The sequence below is a fragment of the Hypomesus transpacificus genome, chromosome 13 (genome assembly GCF_021917145.1).
Source record: "Hypomesus transpacificus isolate Combined female chromosome 13, fHypTra1, whole genome shotgun sequence".
NCBI lineage: Eukaryota > Metazoa > Chordata > Actinopteri > Osmeriformes > Osmeridae > Hypomesus > Hypomesus transpacificus.
The window spans coordinates 14,828,836-14,840,024 of NC_061072.1; the positions used below are offsets into that span (position 1 = coordinate 14,828,836).

General features: G+C 53.3%; 1 protein-coding gene across 1 annotated transcript in view; it reads right to left on the reverse strand.

The window, feature by feature from the left end:
* Positions 1-3,669: 3,669 nt before the first annotated feature.
* The window catches only part of sdk2b (sidekick cell adhesion molecule 2b), a 17,838-nt gene continuing 10,318 nt past the window's right edge, over positions 3,670-11,189 (reverse strand). The window contains exons 10-12 of the mRNA XM_047032804.1: positions 10,844-10,973; positions 5,802-5,858; positions 3,670-5,136 (exon numbers count right to left, since the gene is read on the reverse strand). Of these exons, the coding sequence (XP_046888760.1) occupies positions 4,726-5,136; positions 5,802-5,858; positions 10,844-10,973 (598 nt within the window). The 3' untranslated portion in view covers positions 3,670-4,725. The remainder of the gene's footprint in view (positions 5,137-5,801; positions 5,859-10,843; positions 10,974-11,189) is intronic.

The window sequence follows — 11,189 nt, forward strand, 5'->3', positions numbered from 1 at the left end:
TATACACTCGATATATAACAGCATGTCCTAGTACGTAGGTCTTCCTAAGGCTTGGAAATGTACCACTGTGACTGAAGTATATACGTCCATCACAAGAATCATTATATGTATATCAATCTTCTATTATTTTTCCACTTGATAATATGCAACGTCTGTCAGTCAACTATGCAGTTTGGATCGTCATTTTATATCCAAAAATAAATATATTCCTTCTCTCAACAATCTGGATGCAGTCATATTTGATTTAGATCCTTCAGTGGTCCTTTTTAGATTGAAAGCTGACATGAAGCATTGTATCCTTTAACAGATTTATGAATGGGGCCAGACATGACAGCACTTGTATAGTATATCTATGTATAGTGGCCCATAGACTATACTTAAGAGACACACACTAATTCTTCATATGGCCGTGACTTATCTATACTAGCATTATCCTATAATATGTATATTATGGTAAATTATATGATGCACTTTTAGGTGGACCTGTCTCCTTTTTTCCCAAACTCAGAATAGCGGAGAGGAATCAGGAATGTGTGGTTTGCCTACGGACCAGAAATACCCTAAAATCCGAAGGAATGTTCCTCATTTTCCGAATGCTTAATATGGTTCAAGGCCAAAGTATTGTATCTACGCAAGAATTTGACACCCAAAAGCTGATAAAAAGGTTATCAAATAGCATTGCATGGCATGTTACTAAAGACTGCAACGTGAAGCCTCAGATGTGACCTCATTCCAGGCAGTCTCCTCAAGGCCTGCGTGTAGATCTTGGGGTCAGGACCAGTGGTCGTCCGGTCACATGGTGCTCAGGTGTGAACCCTGCCTCGTCTCAGGGGCCTCGTTGACGCCCGTCAGTCTGTAATCCGCCCACCTGACTGGCTCACCAGGGGACTGCACGTTCTCTAACGGCCCAATTAGTGCCCCCCAGAACTTTATGAGCGTTTCTTGAAGTTTCGGGTCCTTCAGAACTTCAATGAAAAGGCTGCTCGATCCCAAAGCTTTGATGCTACAGTACCCTGGGCCCCTAGCAGTCCGGATTACTTCCTTGTGGGCCTTTTATGTTATTTTATCACATAATCAAAGTGTCCTGGGTTGGGGACTATTGAAATAAGGATTTCTTCTAGGAGGCCCCCAGTTCAAGAGGACCACCTATCGACCAGATGTCCACATGGGAAGCTGAACGTGCCTTCTGATAGGCCGAGGAGGTAGGTGAAGCAGATGTGCTCCGACGGGCTCTGTTCCCTGCACCACATGTAGCAGATTTGAAAGCATTTGGGGCAGGAAGGAAGGCAGGAAGGAAGGCAGGAACCCACGATTCATTTTGTCGTCATTTGATGAACACAACCTCACTCTGCCCCGCCCTTGGCACACACAAACACACACCCCCTTGGTGTTTGAATCCCAATCCTTCCATGAGGGCTCCATATGAAATGGAAAATTGGCAAGGGAAAGGAGTCCAGGAACCCAAATGGTTCCCCATGACTAGACATCCCCAGACTAACATCTCCGGTGTCACAAGCTCTTCCAAAAGTCATCTCACAACCCAAATTTAGCTTCATCCAGGCTGGCACATCCGAATAAGCCTATAAGCTACGCTCAATACGTCAGAAGCTACTCCTGCATTCAATGTTCCTGGACCCCTCTCATTTAGATGGAATAATAGTCCATGACCTCAGTCTTTCTATAATAATCCATTCTCCCGTAGCCAAGCCTTCCACCCAAACCACTTCACACCATCCGTTCCCTGAGCCCACCATCTAAATGAGGCAATTAAAACCCAGAGTTTCCAAGCCCATTGAACCTCACCTTCTGTCAGCAGCGTTTAATGTGTTTTCCAGACTGTCTCCGGCTCAACAAAGCATTTCTTTTAGAGTCCCCTCTTTTAACGGAGACAGGCTCCGCCCCTCGCTCTCCCCTATCCCGCGTCCCAGAGAGGGATGTTTTCAAAGGGACGGATTACATCGGTGGAAGCCCCTTCCAATCTCGGCCCCGACCAATCCGGTGGCTTGTCTGTCTGGCACATTACTAGGTTAGCTTTGGATCAGGGTGACCCTGATCCAATTAGGGATCTCACTCCATCTGACACCCGCTCCAAACAGGGTAACAGTCAGTCTGGGTGTGACATGGAATGAGGTTAGGACAGTCCTGGCGTGAGATGAGTCCAGCTTTGGGGTGGCTCTGTTCCTGAAGAACTCCCAATTCCATATTTGGGCGTGCTACAGTATGCATGCATGTCTGTAGGTTGCAGAACTAGTTGCGTTTTGAAAACAGGACAAACAGGTGTGTCAAGGGAGACAGTAACCGATGAGCTCATCAATGATTTCCTGTGCTGACAGTCTGCCATTGTTCCTCCAAGTTAGCTGCCTCAGGTCAATTTACTGCCATTCGGCTATTGTGTTTACGCGTGGGATAATGAGCGAAGAATATAGAGGGATGGAGGGCAAATTGAAAGAGGAGTAATTATTTTCTTATTACAAGACAGACTTAGGACATGTAATACCCTAACAGAAGACCTTGATGACGTCAGGGGTGGGGGCTTGATGAGAAGAGGACTTTGACCAATTAACTGACCAACCAGACTGACAGCAGTTGACTGGGGAAGCACTTGTCAAGGGAAGTGCTTCACAACACCACCGACAGTGACTAAGCTCTGACTAGGACGACGGCAGCCCTCACAAGGAAGGTTGGTGTGGAATTTGACATAAACCTTACATCCTCATACAGGATATACTCCATACACACGCCCAACCCTCATACATACTTTTCTCTTTCAGTTTCCATCTGCTTGAGGACATTTTCAATCTTCGGATCAACCGAAAACATGACAAAAACACAACAACAACAAAAAACTGTAGTATTCACATACCCAGCCATGACATCATTCAGTCACAGGACACCCATTGAAAAATAATTTATTTGGAAATATACCGTGATCATATCCATTCATATTCAGCATGATAGGTTTTGCGTACAGTGAATTCACCCCACAGAGAAAAAAGCAGATGGTCATTGTAGAACTATGAAACACCACTGACTGTGTACTACGTGTTGCCTTTGGCGTGGGCAGAAGGGCAGAGACGACGCCGTCCCTGGGCCCGGTGTGCACCAGCTGCCAGTCTCTTTGTATCCAGACACAGTGAATGCTCTGTAAAGCTTACACAGAAGAAGTGTAATCACACACACACACACACACACATACAGATACACACACACGATAGTCTCATATTTGGGGAACTGACACACAGTCACACCTGCGTTGCGTCCTTCCACTAATACTGATAACACGACGGGCGAGGCGTGGCAGTCCGGTGACATCATCTCTCGGCGACGGCTCAAAGCTGATGATATCATTGAAGCGAGATCCCCCCCTGGTCCAGATAACAGCTCCGGCAGAGAAGCAGCGATACCTCTGCCTGGTCCGAGGGCACCCCAGAAGCAGTGTCCGCAGAGGGGCGGGGCTGGGGGGGGGGGGGGGGGGGGGGGGGTGGCTGAGGGAGGGAGGGGTCTTGTTCGCTACTGAAACATCCAACTGAGGTTGGACCTCTCTTCAGCGCTGTGATGCGGCGGGGCGCGCGTGAGTGTGTGTCGTGACATCACAGGGTCAAACTAGAAAAAGGTGGGTGTGCTGAGGGGCGACTGGCTGACAGCTGTCAAACCCGGGGGGAACCCCAGGCGGAGGGAGAACTCGGGTCTCAGCCGTGTGCAGCAGTACATCGGGTCAGAGGTCGTTGATATACGCTAGACTCGATAAGGCCTCTCAGATTCCGCGAGTGGCTTTCTGAGAAAGCTGGCAGACGATAACACCGATATGTTCACGTCGACGCAGTACATCTCCTGTTCCGGGGGGGCGCTCCAGGCACGTACACTGCGGCCTTGGGATCGGACGAGCCCTGACGCGTGTGTGCTCCCCGTTCTAAGGGGTTGAGGCCCGTAGGTCAAAGGTGAGAGTGCGAACAAATCTCGGGGTCCTTCTTCCCAACAAAATAGGTCCACGTGTCTACATATGGCGACACTGGCCCTCAAAATGTTCGTCCTCACGTCTGACATTCATTGCTTAGTCTTCCTACCAATCGATTCATCTCTTTATAGTATATCATATATATCCTTTCAACGATTGTCCATCACATGAACCATCAGAGTGTTGTCGTTCATCAAGGTTTTTTATCCAGACATGGGTCCGAACGCCAAACTCTTCAATATTTTTTTTCTCCATATAATCTGGTGACTTTTTACATAACCTAAAATATTCTTCTAGTTTTTTTTTCTTTCTGTCATGTGTGTGAAGAAGTATACAGTATCAACAAAAAAACGGAGAAAAGAAATGATACCAAAAGAAAAACTCATGCAAGTTGCTCAAGCGGCAAAACAAACAGGAAAGCAAATATATGCTATCACCATCTCACAAGTGGTCCCGCAGTTAAGGAGAGGAAACCACATATAGGCTGGCACACGCACACAATAGGAAAAAGTATCACATCAAAGTATTTTGTTGCTTTTGTGCCCTGTATACAGAATACTCCTGGAACCCATCTTGTAAAAAAAAAAAGTACAAATAAACTAACTTAAAGTCACGAAAACACCTTTTCATGACGGAAAAAATGATGACAAAAAAGAACTGGCCGTAGAACTTTCATGCTGTTGTGAGCACTGCAGTGTTCTCTGTTGACACGGGTTTGGGGGGGGGGAGGGCGGGGTGGGGTCACCCAGGCAGGAGTCCCCCTCTTGGCGTCAGACGAAAGAGGAGAATCCGGCGATGGGGGCCCTGGAGCCGGGGGCCAGGCTGCTGGGGGGCCGGTAGAGGCTGCCGTGCTGGCTGGGGGGATTGGAGCTCTGCTGACACGGGGTGGGAGTCCGGCTGCCCTTGGGTCTGAACAGGCTGCCCTGGCCCTGGGGCGGGCACTGCGCCTGGGCCTGGGGGCTGGGGGAGCTGAGCTGGGGGGGCAGGGGGGGCAGGGGCGGCGGGGCACAGTGCTCCGGGTCGCCCGACTCGGACTCGGTGTAGCTGTAGGCCTGCGCCCGGGAGATACCCTTCTGCTGGCGGCGCCACGAGTTGTAGTAGGTGGGGTCGCTGATGTAGTGGTTGACGAAGGAGTGGGTCTTCTGCCGGTTCTGGTCCACCTCGTACTCGCTGTCGCTGCCCTGAGGGGGGGAGAGGGAGGGGAGGGGGGGGGGGGGGAGAGGGATGGGGGTTAGAAACCACACTAGCTTTGGTGAGGAGGTGTTAGAGGGGTTTGGACGCTGTAAATGAAAATGATTGGTTATTTTAGGATCACAGTCGGGATTGAAAACAAGGTCTCTCTCACTAGAGGTACTATAGCACACACGGACACGCGCGCACACACACACACACACAACGAGGTGGCGCATGACTGCAGAGGATGATTCGGCGTTGGCAGGATGACACGTGCATGGCAAACAGACCAACGGCGACACCGGAGGGCACAGGTCAAATTGGAGATTTCCAAGATTCAACTTTTTTCTTCATCTACCGACAAACTAATCAAGCCACCTTTTTTTTTGTTTGTTTTTTTTTTGGGGGGGGGGGATGGGGGGGAAGGATGGGGGGGGTTCAGGGATCTACTGAGATCTACGGCACACGGCAGAGGAGACGGCTCAGGAGGAGGAGGGAGGGGAGGAGGAGGGAGGGGAGAGGGAAGGGAGGAGGGAGGAGGAGGGAGGGGAGGAGGAGGAGGAGGAAGGAGGGGAGGAGGAGGGAGGGGAGGAGGGAGGGGAGGAGGAGGGAGGACTATGGACCTACAGCAGCACTCTACAAGACACACAAGCAGGCAGCCGTTCAGCCTCACCCAGTGCAGCGGGGGCACGCGCAGACCACCAGTTCCGTACGAGAACACGAGCGCCTCCTAGGGGTGAACAAAGACATTGGTTTTGTTGTTGTTTTTGTCTTTTGTTGGCTTGGGGTTTGTCGTCGTGTTTGTTTTGAAACGGCCCCGGGTGGAGCAGTGGTTCCTGGTAGACCCCAGCACGCCGTTCCTTCAGTGGGACCGAGGATGTTGTCGAGGGAAATCCCCTCGGCTCAACTGAACTCGTGTCCTCGTTAGAAAACATTGAGAGTTGAAGTACCGTCACCTTCATTTTCCCGCGGGCTCTTGTGCGACTTACCTTCTCATTCGTTCTCATCATTTCAACTATGGATCGCAAGGAATTTCAAAGGACGCATCCTAGTGCCTCCTTTTGTCCTCGGGCTTGAAAGGGTTGGCCTAGGTGGTTGTTTTGTTGCCATGTCACCAAAAATTCCATCTGTCAAAACAGGAACCTGCCAATCACTGGCCATTCTGTGGGGTCTGGGGTTCTGTTGACCATCACCTAATTGGCGTAAAAGGAAGCTGGCGATTGACCAATCGCCGCAATGGTGAATGACGTGGCCGCTTAAACGCCACCTCGTACCCAGTCGGCCTGCCTGTCATCACGTTCAGTTAGGCTTGAGCGAGAAGCCTAAAACAGATGCTAGTGAAGGGGGGTATCGGTTTTCAGCCAGCCAGAGATGGTGGTGATGTTTGGAGAACGTCAAGGCGGGTCGCCCCTATCCCTTCCCCTCTTTATCTTCAGCATGGCAGGGGGCCCTGAGGTTGTAAGGGTGGTGGAGGGTGGGGGCTCCGCTATCTGGGGAACAGACCGCTGTCTCCCACCCACCTTCTACCCCCTGTCCTCCAAACCTCTCAACAAACCCCCCCCCCCCCCCCCCTCCCCCCTGCCCCCTGCCTCCTGCCTCTTCCTCCCCTCCCCTCAAAACATCCATTGTTCCCACCCTACTACCCCACTACTACTGCCTCCACCCCCGCCAACCCCAAAGCCTATGGATTTCATGCCAAACTCCTCTATCCTTCACAGGGCAGGAGGGAGGAGAGGCGGAGGAGCCGACGAAGGTGTTGAGTTACGCTCCTCAGCTCTGATTCAGCAGGGAGGATTCCTCCTGCCGCTCCCCTGCACTCTGTCAAACACAGACAGGTCACACGCACACCAGCCCTCCACTCCCTCCCTGCCCGGACACTTTCACACAGCAATCCACTCCTAACTCATCGACAGTTCAAAGGTTACGTCCCTTGATGAAGCCTTTGCTTGGCAACGTCTCGAAAAAAAAAGAAAAAAAAAAGAAAAAAAAGAAATGTAAGTCTTGTTTTTGATTTTTTTTGAAGAACTTGTCTTTGGACAGCACAATGGCTGTGTCCATGTGTGATACTGTTGCTTCTTTATCAGTGTGGGATTCCCACAGGGGTTGGGGACACAGAGAGAGGCATTCCTGTCATGCCTGTGCTTTCAGGAACACAACGAGGGACCAATAAGAGCCACTCACGCCGATCTGAACACCGCCGCAGCCCCCTCCAGTGCCCTCATTCACTGAGCGTCAACGCTCGCTCTTGAAATGCTGCGAGCGTGCACGTCGGTGGAGTTTGGGTCTAAGTGTGTGCATGTGGGGCGGTGGGGGGGGGGGGGGGTGTTGTGAGAGTGTCCGTCCGCTTATGTGTGTGTGTGTGTGTGTGTGTGTGTGTATGCTGGGGGAAGTGGGAATAAGCGACAGAGGTGGCCCACTCTCTCATGGGTCTTTGTGGTGTGTGTGTGCGTAACAGATGTTCTTTCTCCTGTAAGTCCCCCCTCCCCTGCTCCCCCTCGTCCCCCTCCCTCCCTCCATTCCACATCCTTTGTCCAGAACAACTCGAGGCCCTGCTTGTGGGTCTCGTCCTTGGAACGGGACGAGGTTAACCTTGGCACGGGTGCACGGCCACTGCATCAGCGATTCAGGCGAGCAGATTCCAGCAGATTAGAGGCTCATTAGCAGAGCCTGGTACAAGAGGACAAGCGAGTGCTGTGGAGGGGGTGAGGGTGAGAGGGGGTGGGGGAATGAGGGTGAGGGTGAGGGAGGCTCCGCAGCTATCTGGGCAGAAAACACACACGGGCCGGCCCACCGGCGCATCCCGGGCGCCATTCTGCGGAATCAGGGAGTAGCCCCTGAGATTAGGAGGCGGAAAAAATAAAAAACGGCGAGGGCCCGGCGTTCTGTCAGGGGAGGGTTCAGCATCAGGGAGGTTGACGTAACTCAACGCACCTGCTTTCCGCAGGGGCGCCAGCGAAAGTTGGGACGAGAGCGTGCGAGAGACATACCGACGAAGGGGGGGGGGGGGGGAAGAAAAGAGAGGGGAACAAAAATCTCTCGTCTGAATGTAGGTCACCGGCTCCTCTAACACAGTTGGCGGAGAGAAAGCGCTCGGCATCCCCAGACCCACGCCCGCCTGTCCACGGCACACGGGGACGGGTGAGAGGGAGCGCGGCGACCGGCCGTCCGACGGGGGAAGACGGGACGCGTGCGGCGGTTTGCCCGTGTCCGACGACAGGCTCCTCTTCAGCTGAATTTCTCTGAACTTCTGAGGAGTCTCCAGGCCCCCTGTAGAGCTGCCCCCCCCCCCCCCCCCCCCTCCCCCAACCCAGAGAGGGGCTAATCCTTTGTCCTCCAGTTATGGATTATATGAAGGGGTCATGGTCTGTACCACTTTCCTCTCATTATTACATTGAGCACAGCAGGGACCCCGAGAAGAGGGGTGTGTGTGGAGGTTTTGGGGTATGGGGGAACATGGGGGGGGGTTCTTTGTCTGGCAAACATCATCTCTGTTGAGTGGCAAACATTGTGCGACTGGATTCAACAGACTGACGTGTTTACAGGAATCTGCCTTTGGTGCGTGCGTGCTTGTGTATGGGCGCGCGCGTCGGAACGTTTGTATGCGGGCGTGGGTGCTCGGTGTGTGTTTGCCAGAGCGAGGGAGTAAGCGATGACAAGAGAGGAAAGAGAGTGAATCCAGCTGTCTGCGAGTCTTGACAGAGACAGAGGCAGAGACAAAAGGGGTGGTGTGGATGATGAATATGATTCCAGAAAGCATCCGAAGGTGCCTGCTGGTTGGGCTTCATCCATCACCCAGAGAGGGACTTAGCTCCAATCCCCCCTCGTCTGGTGGGACTCACGAGCAGAGACACGACGGTGTCTCGCCGTGTCTGAGTGCGAAAGAGTCGCGGGCAATTCCTATTTCTCGACACGAGTCAACTTTCAGAACGTCCACAGACAGCAACCTTCCTTTTCACATTCCTTTCGTTCACGTTTCGTTCCGTTCCCGTTCTTTCGGGGAGGGACGCGGTGACGCCGTGGTGTTCTAATGCTGCCCGGCCTAGTGACGAGCGAGTGTGTTTAGTGTCGACACCTGAAACGCCTCTCTGTTGGGCCCGTGCCAGAGATCTTTGTTGCCAGGAGTGAGAACACAGAGGGGGAAACACATGTCATCTTTTCTCTCCCACAGACTGCGAAAGGAGATGCACATGCCCTGTAATGACTCGGGGGTGAGATCACCTGGGTGTCTATGACTACTTTCTAATCGAAATGATCACTCTGACAACACAGCCTACAGGCATCCTTCGCTTTCTGCGTGTTTGTTGTGTGAGTTTCTACGGGCATTTGAGCTGCCGATACCTGGCATAGCTCTGTCATGGTGGCCTAGTTGGCCCGGGCAACCCTAGGCAGGAACTCGATCCCCTTTTAAGGCGAGGACAATGGTTTGGATGTGGGCTGGGGTTCTCCTGGAGAAAGGTCCGGAGGGATCCCCACTCACCGCAGCTTCAAAGGACATTCCAGGTGCTCTGCTGGGGACCACTGGGTGATGATGAGGCTGGCTGTCAGTGAGCTGGCAGGGGAGCGAGGGGGGGGGGGTGGGTTGGGTGGGTGGGTTAGGAGCAGCTTTAAGTCTGCCCGACCTTCAAAGAAAGTCCCCCCCTCCCCCAACCACCGGGGGGGGGGGGGGGGGGGGGGGGGTTAGTGGAAGGCTCTCGATCGGAGCTTGTTTGACAATGCGCGAGTGTGACCACTCGATACGGCGGGGGGGGCGGGGGGAGGGGGGGGGGGGGGGGGGCGATGACACGTCGAAATGCCTCATCTCGGAGGCTGTTTCTCTCCCTCTCCGAAAGATCCTGTCCGTAGCGATTCATCGCCGAGGAGATTGGGCGGACTGGAGTGAGGAGAGCCTGGGTAGGGGATCAGGGCAGCCCAAGAGAGATCCCCGGGGGAAGAATTCACACTGGGATTGATTCCGTCGACAGGCGAACCAGATTCGGAGATAATTCGGAGACGGCTCAAGAGTAAAGAATTCCGACATGAAAGGGAACATTTGAGGGAGCATGAAACCAGGGGCACCGCTTCCACCCTGCCTTTCATCTCGCTGCCATCAAAACCAGTCTGTGGACCAGAGGCATCCTCCCCTAGACCACAAGAGATGGGGGGGGGAGTGTGTGTGTGTGTGTGTGTGTGGGGGGGGGGGGGTACTGCCTCTGCCCTGAAAAGAAACAGCAACGACGAGCTCAGGACACGGAGAGGGTGGGACGGCAAAGTCAACAAAAGACAGAAAGAGATGGACATGTGATTCAGTCGATGCCAGGGTGTCAGACTTGAGTCAGGCATCGTGGGGAAAAAAACGCTCGCAAGAGGCAAAGGCCTCCGGTCTGGACCAGGGGTCTGGACAGACGCCAGGCAGAAGATGCCCTCCCTTGATGCCCTGATGTGGAGCTGGGGGAGTACGTGAGGGACCCCGAACGACCACCATGCTGCTATCTGGACGCCACGCTACGAACTGTAGGCCTCTGGCACGGATTCTGGAACTTTCCACGATGCAACAGGGTGACCATGACACACAGAAAGATGACACAGCACTGGATGGACCACAGACAGCACACTCACAAGCCGGTGAACAGCTAACCTGTGGTGAGACGACGACATCAAACGACCGAGCCAATTGGTGGCTGGCATACACACTGGCGCTGCGTCGGCGCTCTGAGGTAGCAAAGGCGGTTGGGGTACCTGTGAGTCGGAGATCTCCGAGGGCTTCTCCGTCAGACTGCAGCTCTCGGCGGGGATGAGGTCGTTGTACTTGGTGCTCACGTCCTCGTCCGAGTAGTGCAGGCTGCCAGGGCTGGGCCTGGGTGGAGATCTACACACACACACACACACACACACATGGCGTCAATGACTATGACGCGCACGATGGCTTTCATTTGTGGGGGGGTGGGGGGGGATATCCTCCTGTCGTGCCAGCTTGCCGTGGTAACCTCAAGCGACTGGATGGAGAACTTTGCTTGAAACATCAAAGCCTGCCAGTACATTTGGAGTCAAACACAAACCAGAACACCACCCCTCTGGGCCACCC